Source organism: Octopus bimaculoides, chromosome Z, assembly GCF_046866305.1.
Source record: "Octopus bimaculoides isolate indiv1 chromosome Z, ASM4686630v1, whole genome shotgun sequence".
In the NCBI taxonomy this organism is placed as follows: domain Eukaryota; kingdom Metazoa; phylum Mollusca; class Cephalopoda; order Octopoda; family Octopodidae; genus Octopus; species Octopus bimaculoides.
Genome location: NC_142944.1, coordinates 20,474,706 through 20,499,376, shown reverse-complemented (window position 1 = coordinate 20,499,376; position 24,671 = coordinate 20,474,706). Strand labels below are relative to the sequence as shown.

The 24,671-nt window shown below is 35.5% G+C and overlaps 1 protein-coding gene across 2 annotated transcripts in view; it reads left to right on the top strand.

The window, feature by feature from the left end:
- LOC106867813 (mRNA export factor GLE1) overlaps positions 1–24,671 on the top strand; it is a 92,097-nt gene that overhangs the window by 55,555 nt on the left and 11,871 nt on the right. For both annotated transcript variants that reach the window (XM_089364931.1, XM_089364932.1), the window contains 4 exons: positions 1,640–1,688; positions 9,217–9,296; positions 18,650–18,862; positions 19,766–19,956. In XM_089364931.1, coding sequence (XP_089221057.1) covers positions 1,640–1,688; positions 9,217–9,296; positions 18,650–18,862; positions 19,766–19,956 — 533 coding nt within the window. The remainder of the gene's footprint in view (positions 1–1,639; positions 1,689–9,216; positions 9,297–18,649; positions 18,863–19,765; positions 19,957–24,671) is intronic.

The following is a 24,671-nucleotide window of genomic DNA, read 5'->3' as shown; positions in this document are numbered from 1 at the left end:
AATTTTGTTTAATATTTTCCATTGTACTCACTTTGGCTTGCATATTATTATGTAAGAGTAAATGTCAGACCATGGTCTGGTAGCATACCAAGATATCAGAGATTCTGGCAATGTTCCACTTTTGTTACTTGTTTCCTTGTTGTTTAGATGCAATGCAGGAACTTGTGTTTTCCATTGCCATAATAACAATTAGATCATTGTCTTTATAGTTAATAACTTAGATTGTTTACAGTGGCACTCAAGGTTGTTTTCATAGCCTTGAATGGCATACTATGCAAAAAAAATCATCTATAGAGATAAAATTGTTTGGTATTACCATCTTCCAGTTGATCATTTTTAGCAGAGATGTTGAACAGGCATGACTGTTTTTCTCTTTTAGGCTTGGTACTTCTATCAATCTCTTTTGCTAAACCAATAAGCTAGGAGATGTAAATACATCAACACCGGTTGTCGAACAGTTGGCCAGGGCAGGGGAAACAGGCACAAAGATACACACACAAATATATACACATATATATATATATATATATATATATTTATATATGACAGGCTTCTTTCAGTTTCTGTCTACCAATCCACTCACAAGGCTTTTGGTTGACCCAAGGCTACAGTAAAAATCACTTGCCCTAGGTGTCATGCACTGGGACTGAGCTCAGAACTATGTGGCTGGGAAGCAAGCTTTTTACCACACAGCCATGCCTGTGCCTATATATATATATCTAAATAATTAAGTATTATACAAAACTGACCAAATTGTCTGCTTTAACCTAAGTTTCATTCTCTAAGTGTCTGTCTGTTATCTTATAATATGAACTACAAGTTATATCTTCTTCACCTTGTTAATCTATACTGCAAGTGATTGCCAGCTCAGCACACATCTACTTGATGGATTTCTATATATTGGTACCTTAACTGTAAAACTCCACTTGTCAGAATACTGGCCTGTCACAAGTTGACTATTGTTTAAATTAGCCTAACAAAACAATTGTTGTAAATTTAAACACTATTCATCTTGTTTTTATTTTATGTATACATACATATGTATATATATATTTATTATTCCTGAACAAGAATGTTGTTCACAGTCAATAATAACAATACTCTTGTTTAACAATAATAAATTTCTGCTGTATCTGGGGACAGTCATTCTCTTTTAGTGCCTTATAATTTAACACACTCACCATTAAAATTTCCACTTATTCTTATTTTTATTTTCCTAAAATTTTCGTTGCGCCTTGCAACCTTTTCAAAAGTTTTAAACTATTGAAAAGGTTGCAAGGCGCAATGAAAATTTTAGAAAAATGAAGAGGGAAATGAGTGGAAATTTTACCGGTGAGTGTTAAATTATAAGGCACTAAAAGGGAATAACTCTCCCCAGACACAACAGAATATTCTTCAACACACGAACTCACATAAAGAATATTGCAAACTAAATCCCAAAACGAAATAATAAATTTGTATTCTACAAAAGTATGGAGTAACCTTTCAGACTAATGTAAAATTGTTTTTATTATAATTGAACAGACACACACACACATATTAGTGTCATATTGGCAATTTCTCCATCTATTTTCTCACCTACCTCAAAATTATTTTGTTGGTTGTTGGTTATTGATTGTATTTCTATTTTTCTTTTCAGAAACCGCCACCAAAACCACAAGAGCCAGAAGATAATACCAAGGCCAAAGGTCTGATATTCTATAGCAAACTTCTCTCTCTCTCCCTCTCCCTCTCCCTCTCTCTCTCTCTCGTTTTGAATTGTCTTTTGTCTTATATAAAAAAAAATCATTAGTATTATTTTGCTCCAAGAAGGGACAAAAATGCTTAGATCAGTATATATTTATGTACATTAGTGTGTGTGTGTGTATGTAAAGACTAAGTGAGGTCAAAATATATTTAAGGATGTGTCAAACATATTTATGAATATCAAAGTAAACAATGAAATGACTGTAATATAAATATTATATTATAAAATTAAGGGTTTATAAGATTTTATCAAGTAGCCATCATGTAATGAAGCATATAGGTAATAATTGATTATTACTTATTACATATATACTTGAATGTGTGTGTGTATGTAAGTATATATATATATATATATATATATATATATATATATATTTATTATTGTGTCTGGGGAGAGTCGTTCTGTTTTAATGCCTTATTAATTAACACACTCACCAGTTCAATTTCCACTCATTTACTTATTTATTTATTTTTTCTAAAACTTTTGTTGCTTCTTGCAAACTTTTCAGTAGCCAGTGACTCTGTCCGCTTTCTTTTTGTTTGTTTGTGTGTATGTGTATACACGTATGTATGTGTGTATGCGTGTATGTACTTTGTATGTTTTCTACATATTAATGTTTGTGTTTGTGTACCTCTATCTCCTTGTGTGTGTATATGGTCATGTGTTTCAGTCTTCTTTTGCGTATGTATGTGTGTGTGTTCTTGTCTGTCTGTATTACCTATGTTCCTATTTATCTACTTATCTATCAGTTTACTTACATATCCATTTACCTACTTTTATATATATATATATATATATATATATATATATTGGACTTTTGAGCGAGATCGTTGCCAGTGCCCCTGGACTGGTTCTTGTGCGGGTGGCACATAAAATACACCATTTTGAGCGTGGCCGTTGCCAGTACTGCCTGACTGGCCTTCGTGCGGGTGACACATAAAAGCACCTACTACACTCTCAGAGTGGTTGGCGTTAGGAAGGGCATCCAGCTGTAGAAACTCTGCCAAATCAGATTGGACCCTGGAGTAGCCATCCGGTTTCACCAGTCCTCAGTCAAATCATCCAACCCATGCTAGCATGGAAAGCGGACGTAAAACGACAATGATGATGATGATGATGATATATATATACACATACACATCTACATAACAGCCTACTAACAAATCTACCTGTGTATGTATAAACTGTGAGTATTGGAGTATGACTACCTACTATGTGTATTTCCTGTTTAGTACTGGGGATGTTTCATTTATGAGGACATACTCCTGTATTTGTCTGAGTGTTGGCCCTTCAGGTGCTTGAATAAAATGCGGATGTCAAGTCTACTCAGTGTGCCTCCATGTTGGTCTTTGGCATGTTGGTATAGTATGGAGGACTATTTTTTGTCATCATATTGTCTCAAATGTTCATTTAGTCTTTGCTCAATGCTTCTAGATGTCTCACCAGGGATTAATCTTACATACCATATATATATGTAGGTAAATGGATATGTAAGTGAGCAAGTAGATAAGTTGAGAGATAGGTACATAAGTAATAGAGGCAGACATGCATACACAAAAAAAGACTGAAACACATGACCATATATACACACACTTCACTCACACACACAAGAACACATATGGAGACATACATCCATACATAACAGAGGCACATGCATAGTTACACAAACCCATATACATAGACAAAAGGAGACAAGTATATACGCAAATACACACAGACACACACACATACTCATAAACAAACAAACAAACAAAACGAATGCAGCTCTGATAACGGACAGAGTCATCGACTATTGAAAAGGTTGCAAGAAGCAACAAAAATTTTAGAATAAATAAATAAGTAAATGGGTTGAAATCAAACCGGTGAGTGTGTTAATTAATAAGTCATTAGAACAGAAAGACTCTCATCAGGCACAAAAAAAGTATGCTTCAACACACGAATTCACATAAAGAATCTTGCAAACCATATACAAAAATGAAATATATACACAATGGACTCTCCCATCATTAGACGACGTATGAGGGTTCAACAATTTCTTACCGAACAACCACACAGATGATTTGCTTATAGTGATCAAATGTTTGTGTAGACATAAGCTCACTCCCTCCATCAAATCGACATTACCTGTACAGGTGCAAATGGGTGCCACATGTCAGATGTTGAAATGATTGCAGAGCAACATGAAATGAAGCGCTTTGCTCAAGAACACAGTCCAGTCTGGGAATTAAACTCATGATCTTGCAATCATGAGTACAACACCCTAACCACTAAGGATTTCCCCCTCACACACACACACATATATCTATCTATATATATATATATATATATATATATATATATATATATATATATATATATATAGGACCTTTCGGGATGGCACCTGTGCCCAGCGTCGCCTTTCTGGCACTTGTGCCCGCAGCATGTGTAAAGACTTTCGAGCGAGATCGTTGCCAGTGCCCCTGGACTGGCTCTTGTGCGGGTGGCACATAAAATACACCATTTTGAGCGTGGCCGTCGCCAGTACCACCTGACTGGCCTTCGTGCCGGTGGCATGTAAAAGCACCCACTACCCTCTCGGAATGGTTGGTGTTAGGAAGGGCATCTAGCTGTAGAAACTCTACCAAATCAGATTGGAGCCTGGTGTAGCCATCTGGTTCACCAGCCCTCAGTCAAATCATCCAACTCATGCTAGCATGGAAGCGGACGGTAAACGATGATGATGATGATGATGTACATATACTCATATTTTGAGTTCTATTTTTCCTGTTTGCATCAACATACCTGTATACCAGCTCGCTTTCTAACTCCACCACAATTTCGTATTGGAATCTCTATGCTAATAGAACCCACGACAAAGCTCCATTAGCCCGTGGTACACCCGCCCTCCCACCCCCTCCACCAGTACCGGAAGTCTTTTTAGATCATCTTCTGCGAACACTGCCTGTGACCTTATACCCCCCCTCTTATCGACCTTATAGCGCATAAAGATTGGGTAGTATATGAAGGTTGTAGGTATTGTTTTTGTTTATGAACTCTGCCAAATGCAAGCTTTCTTTTCAGGTTCACGACACTGCTTACCCCCATCCCAGGGTCACACGGGCCCACTCCTCTGACACCCACTCCTCCCACACTGTCAGGATTGGCACTCTCAACGTCGGCACGCTGAAAGGTAGGTCTGGTGAGATTGTTGAGATGCTTGAATGGCGACGCGTAGATCTGTGCTGCATCCAAGAAGTAAGATGGAGAGGAGGTTCTGCGAGGTTCCTCACAGGCAAAGAACACAGGTACAAGTTTTTCTGGGCAGGGAACACTGACGGAGTCGGGGGCGTAGGAATACTTCTAGCAGAGAAATGGGTTGATAAGGTAATCGAGGTAGTTAGAGTATGTGACAGAGTACTTAAGATTAGACTAGTGCTTCATCATAGGCTAGCTACTGTCATCTCAGCCTATGCCCCTCAACCGGGGCTCCCGGATGGGCTGAAAGACCAATTCTATGACACCCTCTTGCAAACTACCTCGTCGACAAGAGACAAAGACCTTCTCTTTGTGGCTGGTGACTTCAATGGTCATGTCGGACGTCGTGCTGGAGGCTTCCATGCCATACATGGAGGCTATGGCTTCGGTTCCCGCAACGAGGAGGGAACCAGACTGCTGGAGTTCTGTGATGCAACCGATCTTATGGTTTGCAATACCAACTTCAGGAAACCTGCCTGTCACCTAGTCACCTACCAATCCGGCAGACACTCTAGCCAAATCGACTACATCCTCGCCAGAACTAGAGAAAGAGGGAGGCTTATAAATGCCAAAACCCTCCCTGGCGAAGAATGTACACCCCAACACAGATTAGTAGTTAGCGACTTCGAGATCAAGACAATATGGGTGCCCAGAAGTAGACCGGCCTGGGGGAGAAGGGTATGGAAATTTAAAGACCCTGCAAATGGACAGAGATTTAGAGACAAGTTACTTGAAGCATTTGACGAAATAGAAGGGTATATAGCATCATACAACGTGGAAGACAATTGGAGATTTCTGCGGGACAACCTGTTGAGAGCCACAGACCAGATCTGTGGCTGGTGTAAAGTCCCCTCTCGACCCAGAGTAACGTGGTGGTGGAACAAGGATGTAGACGGGGCTATTAGACAAAAGAAACAGGCTTGGAAGGACTGGAAGAACGGTGGTAGCAGGGAATTGTACCAATCTGCCAGAAGGGAAGCTAGGCGACAGGTTTATTTAGCCAGAGGGGAAGCAGATAAAAGATTTGCCAATGTTCTGCGCCGTGAGGACCAAAGACTCGAGGTATTTCGTGTTGCAAGACAGAGAGAATAGTGATGTTGTAGGAGAGAAATGTGTTCGCATGGATGTTGGTACGCTTGCACTAAATGAGGCTGCAAAGAAAGAGGTCTGGAGATGCCACTATGATAGATTGCTTAATAAAGAGAATGAATGGGAGAAAGAGAGCCTGCCGTATGTCGACCCAACAGAGGGACCAGCTATCCGAGTTGACAGTACCAGGGTAGATAAAGCAATTAAGAGTATGAAGACAGGGAAAGCCCCCGGCCCATCAGGAATCACTGCAGAGATGCTCAAAATATCTGGCAGTGTTGGCTACAGCCTAGTCACCCGTATTACGAACCAGGTGATACACGAAGGAGTCATACCCAATGACTGGTGTAGCAGCACCATAGTAAACTGCTACAAAGGTAAAGGTGACGCTTTAGATACTAATAATTACAGAGGCATCAAGCTGTTAGATCAGGTTATGAAAGTTACGGAGAGGGTCATAGCCCAACTAATTAGGGAGCGAATCAATTTAGATGAGATGCAGTTTGGGTTCGTGTCAGGTAAAAGCACCACTGATGCCATGTTTCTAGTGAGACAGCTGCAGGAGAAATATCTAGCCAAGGATAAACCTCTGTACCTGGCCTTCGTTGACATGGAGAAAGCCTTTGACAGGGTCCCCCGATCCCTTATCTGGTGGTCAATGAGGAAACTTGGGATAGAAGAATGGTTAGTGAGAGCTGTGCGAGCCATGTACAGAGATGCTGTCAGTAAGGTGAAGGTTGGAAATGAGTACAGTAATGAATTCCGGGTAGAAGTAGGGGTCCACCAAGGTTCCGTCCTCAGCCCCCTCCTATTTATCATAGTCTTCCAGGCGATCACAGAGGAATTCAAGACAGGTTGCCCCTGGGAGCTCCTCTATGCTGATGACCTTGCACTAATTGCGCAGTCACTATCAGAACTAGAGGAGAAGTTTAAGGTGTGCAAGCAAGGACTAGAATCGAAGGGCCTTAGAGTCAACCTAGCAAAAACCAAAATCCTAATAAGTAATAAGGTAGATAAAACACAAATCCCTTCAGGTAGATGGCCCTGCTCAGTATGCAGTAAAGGAGTAGGTAGTAACTCTATAAGATGTACCCGGTGCAAGCTATGGACACATAAGAGGTGCAGCAATATCAAAGGCAGATTAACTACAAAGTTAGTTTTTGCATGTGGCAGATGTTCAGGTGCAATAAACACTGTAAACAAACAGGAAACAACTTCTATCTCATTCCAGGGAGAAAAACTAGAGGTAGTTGATAGCTTCCGCTATCTGGGTGACGAAGTTAGTAGTGGGGGTGGGTGCGCTGAAAGTGTAACTGCTAGAATAAGAATAGCCTGGGCCAAGTTTAGAGAGCTCTTACCTCTGCTGGCGACAAAGGGACTCTCACTCAGAGTAAAAGGCAGACTGTATGACGCATGTGTACGAACAGCCATGCTACATGGCAGTGAAACATGGGCTGTGACTGTTGAGGACATGCGTAAGCTCGCAAGGAATGAAGCCAGTATGCTCCGTTGGATGTGTAATGTAAATGTGCATACCCGTCAGAGTGTAAGTATCTTGAGAGAAAAGCTGAACATAAGAAGCGTCAGTAGTGGTGTGCAAGAGAGACGATTGCGCTGGTTTGGACATGTGGTGAGAATGAATGAGGATAGCTGCGTGAAAAAGTGCCACTCCCTAACAGTTGAGGGAACCCGTGGAAGAGGTAGGCCCAGGAAGACCTGGGCTGAGGTGGTGAGGCAAGACCTTCGAACATTGGGCCTCACCGAGGCGATGACTACTGACCAAGACCTTTGGAAATGTGCTGTGTGTGAGAAGACCCGGCAAGCCAAGTGAGATCGTTGCCAGTGCCCCTGGACTGGCTCTTGTGCGGGTGGCACATAAGATGTACCATCCTGAGCGTGACCGTTGCCAGTACCGCCTGACTGGCCTTGTAGGGTTTTCGAGCGAGATCGTTGCCAGTGCCCCCTGGACTGGCTCTTGTGCGGGTGGCACATAAAAGACACCATTTCGAGCGTGGCCGTTTTCGTGCGGGTGACACGTAAAAGCACCCACTACACTCTCTGAGTGGTTGGCATTAGGAAGGGCATCCAGCTGTAGAAACTCTGCCAAATTAGATTGGAGCCTGGTGTAGTCATCCGGTTGCACCAGTCCTCAGTCAAATCGTCCAACCCATGCTAGCATGGAAAGCGGACTTTAAACGATGATGATGATATATATATATATATAATAGAGGGGTTTAGTTCACAGGTGATCTAAACGGATGGCTATGCTGGGTAAGTGCTCTGTAACAGATTACCAGGGTTCAAAGCCCATAACTGAGACAGGAGTTATGGAACTATTGTAGAATTCCGATACAGCAGATATAAAATCTTACACTTGTTTCTGGGATATTCCAAAAACGTGGAATACCCCATCATCTCACCATCTCTCTCCGATGATGGGATATTCCACATGTTTTTGGGATATCCCAGAAACAGCTGTAAGACTTTAAAAATTGCTTAATAATTTTTTATAATAATAACATGTATCACTTGAGATGTCTTGCCTTGGTGTTTGTTTTCCATTTTAACAAATTTATATATATATATATAATCCAAGAAAGTTAGTGGTTGTGAATCCAACCCACTAAGGGATAATATGTATCCGTACCTCTATTTCATCCATTTCATCAATCAATTACTCCAGCTTACCGGAGTTATATAGATAGAATGAGGCAAGTCACCACTAGACTGAAACAGCTGTAAGTCATTGTCCCATTTTTGGTCGCTAGATGTCCTTTTTAATTACTGATATGACATAATATGTCACATGTGTTTGTATATTGTTTTTATTGTCCTCTTAGTTGAAAAATAAACAGGCAAATTGACATAATACAATGTCTGCAAGTTGATGAGTACCACATATTCCCCTCCATTTTTTTATTGCTATATATATATATATATATATATATATATTTCCAACCCATGCCAGTAAGGCAACAGACCTTTGATGATGATGATATATATATATATATATATATATATATATATATATATATAGGGAGATAGGTGCATACACACAAACACAGAGAGACAGATAGATGCATATACACACAATAATTTTTCTCTTTTTTCACTCAAATTCTTCTCTTAATGTATTGATCCTGCAGTTCCCAAAGAATATTTACGCTTAATGAATAAACTGAAAAAAGTGGAAAAAAGTCTTGAACCGTTCCTAACAAATCCTCAGGTATGTTGCACTATTTTAATACTTTTTTTTTCCCTACAACTTCAGATCTTAAAATTTGTAACATGAGTTTTCAGAATATAAACCATGCCATATTTTTTTTTTTATCTAATTAAAACAATAGTTCATTCTTTGATAATTCAAAAATTATAAATTTATGAACGAAAACTCATTCCTTCCAGTATTTGCACTTTTTATAGAATTTTAAATTTATGAAAGTGCAAGTTATATATATATATATATATATATATATATAGGAGAATTTACGAAAAAAGCAACAGACGAAGACAGGTGGTGTAATCAACAGATGGATGCACATGCACACACACACACATACTGTTGTTATTATGTTAAACTGCTGTATGTTCAAATTTGGCCAATTGGGTTTTTTTTTTTGGTTTTTTTTCAATATTTATTTTTGCTTGTAATAGCCGGTTCTTTTGCTTGTAATAGCCGGTTCTTCTACTCTATCTCCAGCTGCTTCAGATGCCAAGATATCAAAAATTGTCAAAGTGTAGTACAACAGTTTTGCTACGGAATGGTGAAGCTCTTTTTTCATTTTTCGAAAAAGCAAGGTTTTGGAATTAGGACACTTTCACATAATAGCAATGATGTATATATATATAGACGCAGGAATGGCTGTGTGGTAAGAACCTTGCTTCCTAACCACATGGTTCCGGATTCAGTCCCACTGTGTGGCACCTTGGGCAAGTGTCTTCTACTATAGCCTTTAGCCGACCAAAGCCTTGTGAATGGATTTGGAAGACGGAAACTAAAAGAGGTCCGCCATATATATATATAATAATAATAATATTAGGGATAAAATCCAAAATTGCAGGTAAAAACTCAAAATCAATTTATTAAAAATTAAAATTAAATTAAGTTTCACAGTATTAACTATATATAAATACATATATTTATATATATATATGTGTGTATGTATGTGTTTGTTGTTTGTGTCTGTCTTTGTCCTCACACCATCACTTGGCAACCGATGTTGGTGTGTTTACATCCCCATTACCTAGCGGTTCAGCAAAAAGAGAACAATAGAATAAGTTCTGGGGTTGATTTATTCGACTAAAGGTCGTGCTCCAGCATGGCTACAGTCAAATGACTGAAACAAGTAAAAAGGTGTGTGTATGTCCGTGCAACATCTATATTCTTCCCTGTGCATGTAAAATTTTGTATCCCTGCCGTATTACTTCCACACATGCCAGCTTAATTTAATTTGTCATTAGTCGAAAGACATCTGTTGCTATGTCCTGTTATTTGTATTTGTGTAACTTTCTCCGTTTTTTTTTCTGTCTTTGTTTGCGTACACATTCGCTGCTTTCTTCCAAGGAATCTAATGTTCTTAGCTTAGTTTTTCCTTGGGGCTGGCCAGGTTGGAGCAATCTCGAGTATAACCAGCCAAAATTGCAAAGATGATCTGAAACTGGACTGAGGAAAGAAAACTCCGAATGACTCGTCCTTGTTTTCTTTGTGTCATCCATCTGGATGTTTTGTTGTCCCTTTCTTGTATCACCTAACTGTCTGGATGTTTTGCGTTCTTGTCCCATTTTGTATTTATATATATATATATATATATATATATATATATATATATATATATATATATGTGTGTGTGTGTGTGTGTGTGTGTGTGTGTGTGTTGTGGAGAGAGAGATATAGAGATGTAGATAAACATGCTTAAACTTGACAGTAAAATACATATACATATGTATGAAAATATATTCAGAATTGAATTGTTTATAAGCATATAGATATTCTATATATTTATAGAATAAATTTACATGGAGTACATGCTTGTAGATGAGTGTTCATCTTCTGAATATTTGTAGTATTTGTTTTTCTCTCTTTCTCTCTCTCTCTCTCTCTCTCTCTCTCTCAATATATATATATATATACGGTGGTGCACCAGCATGACCGCAGCCACTTGGCTGAAACACATAAATAAATAAATATATATATATATATATATATATATATATATATATATCCCTATATATATATATTTACATGTGTACATTTATGTATGTATATTTTATATATGAAACCCAAGCATATTTATTCATATATTTGCAACATTATATCTATATCAGCTCACCTGGATTTCAGAGTGTAAGTTCAAATCATTTGAGCACTACTACATGTTTTCTATACTGAAAATTTCTGGGTCTCACCCATTGATTCTCTCTCTCTCTCTCTCTCTCTCTCTCTCTCTCTCTCCCAAAATGTTTACAATATAGTTAATTGTCTTATTATGATTTAAGTTATATTAATTTTAATTTTCATTCATGATTTTATAAATAAAACTTTCATTCATGTTTTTATATCTCTTTATTCTATTCTTTTTCTTTACGCAATATCTTCACACGATTTCTTTTTAATGAACGCTTAGTTCTGAATTTAATATCTAAAATTTTTTGTTTAAACTATAGTATTGTTGAGATAAGTATTGCTTTTATCTTCATTAATTTTGTTAAATGATTTTCTATCATTGTTTGGAAAAATATGTATTTTTATATTAATTCAATTGATATTTTAATGTTAGCCAATACCTTATTTAACACTAAGTTAATAGTATTAAGTTTATCATTTTAGTTTAAACCAAAACTTCGATTAGATTAGTGTTGCATTTATTTCCAATAATATTGTTTAATATTTCTTTATGATTTATGAGATAAATAAGTGGTTTTTTAATATAATTTCTTTGATTATTAGTTAATATTCTAATTAAGGTTAAGTTAATAGTACAACACTTATAATTTTATTTAAACTAAAGATTTGATTAGATAAATTTTGTATTTCTTTTCAATAATTTTGTTAAATGTTTTTTCTTTTATTTAATGGTGATATAGTTGTTTGGATCTTTCTGAATTGATGGGCGTGGTGAAACACTTTCAAACTTCGTATACTCGTATATTTTGTGTTATAGAACAGATAAAAATTTTTGTATTCGAAGTTATTTCATGTAAAAAAATTGTCGTATTTCGGTAATTTCAACCAATCACTGGCGTTTATTGAGGTGAAAATAATTACTGCCGTGGAATGTAAACAACATGTGCTAATGGTGTCATGGGATCTTTTCCCTTGAATAAAATTAGTGCCGTTGTTTATCAACAACTATCGGTGGTACTGTTATTTATGACATCGTTCGTGCGTTTGTACTGGTTTTAGCTTTAGGATTTTAGGGTTAGGGTTCGGGTTTTAGAGTTAGGGTTAGGGTTATGATTATTTTTGCCATAACCTCACTCATAACCCTAACTCTAAAACCCGAACCCTAACACCCTAAACCCTTACTAGGAAATAACGATATAATTACCAAGGAATAACGATCTTGACACTAGCAAAAATTATTGTTTACAAAAACAGCAGTAACTGTATTCAGCTGAATAGACGTCAGTGATTGGCTGAAATTACAGAAATACGACAACTTTAACATGAAATAACTTGCAATATAGAAAGTTTTGTTAAGAAGGCTAAGAGAAAAAGATGTTTTATGACACATTCTTCCAGTATCCCAAGTTTGAAAGTGCTTCGTTCAGAAAACAAGTGGCGCCCGTCAATTCAGAAAGATCCAGTTGTTTTTATAAATTAATTTTTTATTAGTTTATATTAAAATTAAAGTTATTTATTTTACGTTTATAATTTTAGTTTAACCTAAAACTTCGTTTAAATTGTATTTTAAACGAAAGATTTGTTAAGATAAGATTTGCATTTAATATTTCTGTTAGTTTATATTATAATAAACGTATAGTTAATTATGTCACGTTTATAATATTCGATATGATTAGTATTAAATTTCTTTTTAATAATATTGTTTAACATTTTTCTATCTTAATATAATAAGTATTTTTATGTACATTCATTTGTTATTTATTGTTGGTTGATATATACATTCTTTTTATTATTATTGTTGTTGTATTTTGACCTGAAGATTAGCTATATTTTTTAATAGAATTGATTTTCGATCGATTTGATCAATTTGAATATATTTTATTTTCTATTTGAAAACTTGGTTATGAAACACGTGTAGTCGTTTTATTATCATTATTTTATGATTTTTACTTTGTATTATATTATATTTATTTATTGTGCATTTACTTATTAATTTTCTATATGTGACTGTGGATTTTCATGGATGAGTTCATGAACTTTGGTTCTTTTCTCTAATACTATATATTTATATATTTTATACTGTGAAACTTAATTTAATTTTAAGTTTTGATAAATTGAATTTAATTGAGTTTTTACCTGTAAATTTGGATTTTTATCCCTAATATTATTATTATTATTTTTCCAATTTATATTTAACGTCTATTGTTTGTATTTAACTTCCAATTCTAGTTAGTTATGGAATTTACAGGTAGAATAGAGCCACTGTTTTGGAATTGATCTTCGAAGGATATCCCCATTCCATCTAGAAATGAATATTTTTTAAAACTTATTAATAATATTAAGGATTTTATTACTCGAATCAAATGGAAAGTCTATTTTAATGACAATTATAATATTACTAATAATAATGATGTAGATAATTTAGATTATATTAATTCTAAATTTAAATCTAGAAAAGAACCCCTGTATAATAGGGATTTGCAGATTTTAGAGGATAATATTTGGAAGGTAGTGAAAAATATTAAATTTCAAAAATACCCAAATAGACATAATGATTATTTAAGAAATCTAGCTATTAAAATAAAACAATTTAGAAATATGGATGGAATTATAGTACAATCAGATAAAACTAGGAACCTGTATGAACTATATGTCAAATTACATGATTACCTATTAGAGAAAGAAATTAATAAAAAATATAAAATTGTTCCGGATAATACTTTATGTTCTATAAATAAGGCCTCTAAATTAATAATGTTAAAATATGAATTAGATAATAAGACTGAAACTTATGTAACTCTGCACCCTAGAATTACTTTGAAAGACCATAAGGATAATTTTTATTCTGACCCTAAAGTTAGGCTTATTTGTCCATGTAAATCAGATCTAGGTAAATTAAGTAAGATCATTTTAGATAAATATATTAATAGATTAAATGATTTTAATTACCTTAAATTATGGAATAGTACTATAGATACTTTAAAATGGTTTAATATTAAAGATAAAAATAGTTATAAATTTATTCAAATAGATATTGATAATTATTATTCTTCTATTAATGAGATTGTACTTAATAAGGCCCTAATTTATGCAATGAAAAAGGTAGGTATGACTTATGATGAAGTCAATGTAGTTAAAATGGCTAGGAAATCGTTGATTAAATATAATAATAAGTTGTGGGCTAGGAAAGATACTAGGGACTATTTTGATATACCAGTGGGGGCACCCGATTCAGGACAGGTAACTAATTTAGTAGGTATATATTTATTATCAGAACTTCAACTTGAAAACTTAAAATTGGAGGGTGGTTTATATAGGGATGGCCTTTTATTGCTAAGACTTGTACCAATAGAACACTAGAATGATATAAGAAGAGAATATACATTTTTTTCAAAAGAAATGGATTAAAGATTACTATTTATAATGAGAACTATAATATAAATTATTTAGATGCTAATTTTAACTTATCTACAGGTAATACCCAACCTTTCCATAAGATTAATGAAAATATTAAATACATTTATGCGAAAAGTAATCACCTACCTTCAATTAAAAAATCATTAACATTTACTATAGGTAAGAGAATATCATTACTTTCTTCCAATTATAAAAAATTACATAAACATAATTGTAATGGAGACAACAATAGATTTAAATTTATATCTTTTAATGATAATAATAAATACAATAATATCTATAATAAGAACAAACTTTGGCTAATCATTCCATATGGTGTTCAAGTTAACTAACATTATCAAGGAAATTTTAAAAGTTATTGATATATTCCTTTGAGATAATAAAAAATATTACATCTTTTCTACTAATAATTTTGGTGTAAGTTATTCTACTACTAATAATGTTAGTAACATTATCTCTTCTTTTAATAGATTTAAGTTAAATAAGTATTATAAATATAAATTAAATACTTATTCTAATAATAATAATAATAATAATAATAATAATGTGGACCAGGATATAATTAATTGTACATGTAGAGATAAGACTAAATGTAAATTTAATAATAAATGCAATTTGAAGGATGTCGTGTATAAATGCAAAGTGACTTTAATGGACAGGAATAAACATAATGGTTATATTTTAAATAAGATTCATATAGGATCGACTTCTAATAAAACTAAATTACAGGTGGCTCAACATATGCACTCCTTTAAGAATAGAAATTTGATTAATTCTACTGGCCTTAATAAATATATTTGGGAACTTAAATCTAAAAATATTAAGTACATTTTACAATAAGAGATAGTTTGTAAGGCGAAATCCTATCGTATAGGTAATAATTTTTGTAATTTATGTACTAATGAATTAAGGAGATATTATCTATTTTTGAATAGAATTGATTTTCGATCGATTTAATCAATTTGAATATATTTTATTTTCTATTTGAAAACTTGGTTATGAAACATGTGTAGTCGTTTTATTATCTTTAACTTATGATATTTACTTTGTATTATATTATACTTATCTATCGTGTTTTACTTATTAATTTTTCTATATGTGACTGTGGATTTTCATGGATGAGTTCATGAACTTTGGTTCTTTTCTCTAATACTATATATTTATATATTTTATACTGTGAAACTTAATTTAATTTTCATTTTTGATAAATTGAATTTGAGTTTTTACTTGTAAATTTGGATTTTTATCCCTAATATTATTATCATTATATATATATATATATATATATATATATATATATAGAGAGAGAGAGAGAGAGAGAGAGAGAGAGAGAGAACAGGAATTAATCTTCTCTCTTTGCTCCTTTGCACCACATGGGTTCAACTCCCCTCCCCTCCTCTCTTCATCTGACACATACTTCCTCTCTTCATTCTTACCCACCTCTTCTCTCCTCTCTTGCCCTGACACCTATTTCTTCTCTTCACTCCTACCCACTTCTTCCTTCATTGATACCCTTCCACCCATACCCACACATCTCACTACCACATGCCTCACCCCTACCTCCACACTCCACCTGCACCTCACCCTCACATCCCCACACCACTATACCACATCACACTACTCTACACACACTAGCACTGAACACTTCCTAGTATCCACATCATATACACACCCACACATTACAGACACACATACTTACGCACACATCCACATGTCAAAGTCACTAGCCTTTATCCACATGCACACGCTTACTCTCACATACATACACACATGCACACCTTCATTTTGGGATCACCAGTACTTTACTATCTCTCCTTCTTCCTTGCTCTCCTGTCCAACTACTTTTTTGCAACCAATCGCCATGATTGATCGCTAAATCCACAAGTTTTTTTCATTCTCTCTCTGTTTATTTCCTTGTGTTCGTTTCTGTTGAAGAGCGTAGGCTCGAAACTTAAATGACTTTCTCACCTTTCTGGGCCTCAAACTAATATACCAGCTTGTTGCTTATACACCTGTCTTCATCTTCAGTTTTTCTGTAAATTTCAACTATCTTTCGGAGTGTAGTATATATACATGCATGCATGCATGCATGCATGCATGCATGCATGCATACATACATGCATGCATGCATGCATGCATGCATGCATACATACATACATACAGACAGACAGACAGAGTAGCCATGGCTGTGTGCTTAAGAAGTTTGCTCTCCTGCCATATGGTTGTGGATTCAGCCCCCAGAACTCCCAAACCTGATGAAGGCTTCATAAGTAGTTTTGAAACTGAAAGAAGCCTGTCAAATATATAACTATATATATATATATATATATATATATACATCGCTTCCGTGCTGGTGGCATGTAAAAAGCACCATTTGAGCGCGATGGTTTCCAGCTTCGCCTTACTGGCACTTGTGCTGGTGGCATGTGAACAAAACATTGGAATGACTCCTGTGCAGGTGGCATGTAAAAAACACCATTTGAGCATGGCTGTTGCCAGTACCGCTGGACTGGCCCTCGTGCCGTTGGCACGTAAAAAGCACCCACTACACTCAGAGTGGTTGGCATTAGGAAGGGCATCCAGCTGTAGAAACTCTGCCAGATCAGATTGGAGCCTGGTGTAGCCATTGGGTTCGCCAGTCCCCAATCAAATCATCCAACCCATGCTAGCATGGAAAACGGACGTTAAATAATGATGGTATTAGTTGGTAACAGGAAGAGCATCCAGCCAACAAAAATCTACCTCAATAACTCTGACCAACCCTTGCAAGCATGGAAAAGTAGATGTTAAAACAGTAAGGGTAGCAACAGTACAATATAAGCTCTTATTCATGCTGACCCGGTTAACAATCATTATGGCAACTAATTAAAATATCTTTTGTTATTTCCTGTGCCCATTGGCTAAGCAATGTTTTGTGACATGGCATTTGATTGTCACTTTGTCACCGAAACTAAACAATGGAATATCAAGCTAAGAGTTTTCGTATTGTCACTTGACTCAAAGAAATAGCTAAATTACCCTCCAGTTTGCTGCCTCTTCTTGAGGGGGACTGAGATACATCCTAAATATACTGAGACTGGGAAAGAAAAAGCAATGACTTGCCTGTTCATAACTGGAATGTGTTTGATCCTAGATCTGCTTGATAACCTCTTACCTGGAGTTAAACAGCAATGGGATGTCAGCCTTTGGGTTTTTGTTTTGTAAATAGTACTTTGCTTCAGAAATCATTATATTCTATTCTTCATCTAAAGGGAGTGCCTGAAATTACCAAGTATGACCATCATCATCATCAGTTAATATTGTACAATATAACTCATGTTCGTCAATGTTTTGTAAATATACAAACTACAGGACAATACTTTGCAAATCAGTGAACTCCATTAGAAATGTGGGTGATAGAAGGAAAGAATAGTCTTAAAGCAAGTTAATCTATGACTTTGTATGTATCACTTTCTCTCTCTCTCTCTCTCTCTCTCTCTCTCTCTCTCCCTCCCTCTTCTACTCTTACTCTCTATATTATATGTTGAGCACGTGATCGATGTGTAAGAACACCGGTACAGGTAGAAGGGAAGAAATATAAAAGTTGCTAGAAACAACAGCCAAATCTCCCTTAAATCACACAAAGTAAATGGAATTTTAAAAATCTAATTACTGCACTGGAAAGTTCACATCAAGAAAATTCCATTGATGTAAAAAATTTTACAAAAAAGTGGAAAATGTGAATTTCTATAAACTTTTAAAAAGGCTTCACACAGATACACAAGTTCAGCTTTATATATTAAGATAATTCATTCCCTTTTTTTTTTTTTTTCTTTCAGTTAAAAGAATATGTGTTCAGTATTCGTAAAGCAGCCAACACGCTAATTAATGCCATTTCACCTGTAAGTGGAACCCACTTGAAGGATAAACTAACCAAATTAACAATGCTTGTTCAGGGACAGACAATTGAGGTTTCCAATAAGCATATCTCTACAAAAGAACAACCCGAAGGAATCACTTATGCTATATTCTTTATTGCAAAAATGATAGTTGTAAGTACATGTTTCATTTTCTGATAAACATTTATTTATTTATTGTGTGTGTGTTGCTGTGTGGTAAGAAATTTGCTTGCTTTCCAACCACATGCTTCTGGGTTCAGTTCTCACTACATGGCACTTTGTACATGTGTCTTCTACTATAACAGTGCACCGGCCAATGCCTTGTGAATAGATTGGTACATGGAAGCTGAAAGAAACCCATCTTTTTATATATGCATGCATGCATGTGTGATTGTTTCCCCACCACCACTTAACAACTGGTGTTGCTGTGTTTACATCCCTGTAACCTGGCAGTTATTACTAGAGTCAATTTGTTCAACTAAAATTCTTCAAATTCAAGGTGGTGCTCCACATTGGCCACACTCTAATGACTGGAACAAGTAAAAGATAAAAGATGATAAAGAATAAAGATATTTTTTTAGTCTTTTACTCGTTTCAGTCATTTGATTGCAGCCATGCTAGAGCACCACCTTAAAGGGTTTTCTAGTCATAAAAATCAACCCCAGGATGTATTCTTTGTAAACCTAGGACTTATTATGTCACTTTTGCCGAGTTGCTAAGTTACAGGTACATAAACACACCAACATCAGTGTCGAGCGATGGTGCTGAGGACAAACACGTACATAAATATATATATATATATTTATATATACGATGGGCTTCGTTCAGTTTCCATCTACCAAATCCACTCACAAGGCTTTTGGTTAGCCCAAGGCCATAGTAGAAGACACTTGCCCAAGGTGCCATGCGGTAGGACTGAACCCAGAACCATGTGGTTGGGAAGCAAGCTTCTTACCACACAGTCACCTGCAGCTATGCAGGAGATTTTGTTTTTGTTTTTTATTTGTTTTTTCTTCAAAATAACATTTATTTATGTATATTATTTTCAAATAACAGAAAAAAGGAGCAGAACAAGTGTCCTCCAGTCATGAATCTGCTTTCGCCATTGCTCTCGTTGCTGTTGGTTTGTGGCAGAATTTTCCTGAATTTGGTGAACTACTATTGGCTAACTTCTACCTCAGTTGTCCTTACATAGTACCATACTACATTCCCAAACAGGACGGCCAAAGCACAGACGAGTACCATAAGTTAGTAGACAATTTTCTTGTATATCAACTCCACCATCATTACCACAACCACCATCATTGTCCCCCTCCTCCTCCTCCTCCTCCTCCTCATCATCATCATCATCATCATCATCATCCCCACTGCTACTACAGCCACGACTATGACATCAATCATTATCACCACCCCCACCCATCATTACCACCAGGATCTGTATCACCATTACCTCTAACATCTCCACCATTATCATCATCCGTTATCATCATCATCATCATCATCATCATCATCATCATCACTATCATTGTCATAACCACCACCATCATTGTCATCATCATATTACCATGATCATCGTTGTTTTTAAACAGAAATATTTCTCTGCTATCATGGATAAGGTGGGTTTGCCATACAACTTTCTTTTTCTTTGTCTTTTCTTCTGTATGGCTCAGTACCTTGACATCTGATTTTGTTTCCACACAAGAAACGTTGCCAGGCACATTTACATGTCCAATCCCCATCACAGTCATATCTTCTGAACGTGTCAGCTGATTGCATTTAAGATTTGCTTCCCATGCTGACTTATGCTCTGCTTTTTTTCACACAGAATGTGTAATGGGTGACAATTACACTTCACTAATGTCAGTACCAGATAAAACAAAAAAACATCCAGTGCACAGTATAAAGTGGTTGGTGTTAGCATGGGTGTCCAACCAATGGAAATTTGCCAAAGCAGACTTTGGAACTTGATGCTAGTCCCTGGTTCACCAGCTCCTGTTGTCATGTTGTAGCCATGATTGTCATTGTCATTGCGATGGCATCACATTACTGAAGACTGTGCCTTGGAATCCACTTGTACACTGCTTTCATGACAATATCTCTTAATTCCCATCAACAGTTATTTATTTGCTGGCAGAGTTGTTAGCACGCCAGGCGAAATGCTTTGCGCTATTTCATCTGCCGCTACATTCTGAGTTCAAATTCTGTCGAGGTTGACTTAGTCTTTCATCCTTTTGGGAGTCAATAAATTAAGTACCAGTTGAGTACTGGGGTTGATGTAGTCAACTATTCCCCTCTCCCAAATTTCAGGCCTTGTGCCTATAGTAGAAAGGATTATTATTATTAGTAGTAGTAGAGAAGTGTCACATTACTGAAGATTGTCTCTTTGGATTCATGTGTACCACATTACTGATAATAATATTTAACAGTAGCGAAATCTGTTGTTAATAATAATAATAATAATAATAATAATAATAATAATAATAATAATAATAGGAAACCCCAAAATGGCAGAAATTCAAAAGATAGCACTCATGGGAACTGCCCATATCCTACGTAAAATACTGTCTATGTAATCTCAAATTTTAAAACAAACTTATAATTTTACTATGTGCAAAACCAAATATATGACACCCTAGGCATAACACTAACTTGAACTTCTAAGTTGTTGTCTCTTGAGGCCTTTGGGTGAGACTTGGAGTCAACTTGTACAAATACAAAGCAAAAGTCAAACATAATAATAATAATGATAATAATAATGGTTTCAAATTTTGGCACAAGTCCAGCAGTTTTTTTTTTGGTGGGGGGGGGCAGTTAAGTCAATTACAATGACCCCAGTGCTCAACTGGTGCTTATTTTATCAGTCCCAAAAGGATATAAGGCAAAGTCAACCTTGGTGGAATTTGAACTCAGAGTGTAAGGATGAACAAAATGTTGCTAATCATTTTGCATGGCATGCTAACAATTCTGCCAGCTTGCCACCTAATAATAATAATAATAATAATAATAATAATAATAATAATAATAATAATAGGGAAGGAGCGCCAGCCTTGACAGCGGCTGGACATGTTCCTCACTGCTCTGACCATTCAGTAGCCAAAAGCCATAGAAACACTAATATGACCCAGCAGGACAACGGGGAGAAAACAACTCTTGAAGACTGGAATACCTACAATATCCTGTGAGTATTTAAAATTCCCTTCAAAATAAGTTAAGAAATTTAGAAATCTACAAATTTACATATCTACAGTTTTCAAACACAGTTTTCACAACAGCTCATCTTTTCCTCTCTCACTGAGTATTTGAAAAAGTAAACATCCTTTTTTTTTTTATTCTAAAAACATAGTTTTCTCTGTGTGGACATACAAAAGGCCATCTTCGGTGAATCTTAAAACTTTCTGTGAAAATTTGACTCTTGTCTTTTCTTTCCTTTCTCTCCGAGTATTCAAAAACGTAAGCATCCTTTTTATTGCAAAAACACAACTGTTTTCTCTAACTGGACATACAAAAGAACATCTCAAGAAAAGTCAACTTTAATTTCTACAATATTACCTTTATTTTCTCCCTGACTAGCTAAAATATGCAAACATACCTTTTATTGCAATAACAGAAATGCACGTGGAAAAAAAAAATGAATAAATAAATAGGATAATGATAATAATAATAGATTCTCTCTGGTCGAACACAACTTCTCTACTCACAAATAATACAGAACAGAGTAAGTCGGCCCTTCCTTAATTTTTCTTTTCAAAGTCACTGTTGCTGTTGATCGCTGCTAGTAGTAGTAGACATTTGAACTCTTTTTGACTGATCCCATCCCATCCCCCCCCCCAAAAAAATACATGAGCTGCACTTACTGCTACTGCTGTTGCTGTTGCTACTACTGCTGCTGTCACTACTACTATTATTACTACCACTGCTGCTGCTGCCACTACTGCTACTACTACTATTGCTACTACTGCTACTTGTACTGCTACTGTTGCTGCTGCCACTACTACTACTACTATTACCACTGCTGCTGCTGATAGTGATATTGCTGTTGCTACTACGATTACTGGTACTGTTGCTAATGATGATAAATGCGGCCCCTGTATGAAGATTAGTGGTTAAAAAAAAATACATAAAATATATAATAAATAAATAAAAATTTCTTTTTAAAAAATGAAAATTTAATAATAATTTGACTTTACTTAAAACAGTACACCGAATCGCTTGTCCAATAGTTATTCTGGAAGCATGCCTGTCAGCTTGATGGCGAAAAATTTTCAAATGGCAGAATATCTTCCCTGAATACGAGCCTGGAAGGTCACTTAAATGGGATTTGTACCAAATTAAGCCCCCAAAGTTCACCACCACAACGACCACAAAATCAAAAATGTAAAAGAACTAAATGGAACCGGGAAGAATATAAAGAAGTAATATACGCTTATTACTTTGCATTAAGTAGGCCAACCCAAGAGAAACACACCGCAAACTCCTACAAAATTTGGAGGAGCCGGAATCCAGCTAGCAGACCAAATCTAGATGAAAACAGATTAGCAAATGTTAGAAGAGATATCTTCAGAAATACCAGACTCACAGATGCAGAATTAACCTCTATTAAAAATGTGGTAGAGAATGACCTAAATATAAGTCAGGAAAGAAATAACAAAGCAGGAGAGGAATGTTGGACCACAAGCATTGACTAAAAGGCGACCATCTGCCGAAACCACTCAAGAGCCCGAAGAAAAAGGAAAATATAATGACCCTAGAAAAAACAGCCAGGAAAATGATGTCGAAAGAGAATTTGAAGACCACATATTTGCTGAACAACACAGAAAATCTATCTTTGAAATGAAGCAGGAAGTTCTGAATGAGCTTTCATTTGTAGGGCATACAAATATGGATGATAGGGAACCACTCCATAAACTCTCAAATGCACACCAGCATAAAACGAAAATAAAAATTGGCAACTGTGTTACACAAGAGATCATACAATAACTAAAACCCGATCTTAATAAGTTAAATGAAATTATTTACTCTGTTGCTAAGGTAATCGAAAGATGCTGTTTAACACCCAAAAAGCCAACAATACCAAATTCGAAAAGAAAATCAAACTAGAGAAGTAGAATTGAAACTGAGATTGAATCATTCTGAAGAAAAATATCAATATTAACTGAGCTAATCTCTGGAAACGGTGTAAGATCAAGAAAAGGCAGAAAGATTGTGAGAAAATATGGACTCTCAACAAGAGAAGAACTAATGTCAGCGAATGAAACACTTAAACAAAAAGTTCTAGCAAAAGCTCAGAGAATACGCAGATTTGAGAAAATAATTAAATTCTACAAGCAAAATAAGATGTTCAAATCCAATGCCAAATCATTTTACAGAGAAATAGGGAAAGAAAAAAATAACCATTAAAAATCCATCCCTAATGGAAGAAGTTTTGGAAAGGGATCTGGAGTGATGAGAAACCTTACAATGAAAACGTAGACTGGATCAAACGCACCCAAGACACCTACAAAAATCTACAAGAACAGGTATGGGAAGACATCTCAATCGCCAATCTAAGGAGGGCACTAACGAAGGCTCATAAGTGGAAATCCCCTAGTATTGATAGAGTACTAAATTTCTGGCTCTCATCACTCTCGTCTGCACACAAAATGTTAGTAATACTATTTAATAGTATTATGAAAGACCCAGAAAAAACTCTCCATTGGATGGCAAATGGTATTACTTACCTCCTCCCCAAAAATAACGAAGCCAAAGACCAAAAAAAACTACCAGCCTATAACATGTTTGTCTACTACCTATAAGATTTTGACATCTATTCTAGTGGAGAAAACATATACATTTATGGAAGAGATTCAAATATTGTTTCTTAACTTGTCCTGTTTTCAGTTTTCTATTCTACTTACATCTTCTCTTACAGTTTTCATGTTATTTTCTAATCTCTTTTTCTACATCTGCTCCTTCTTATTGTTTC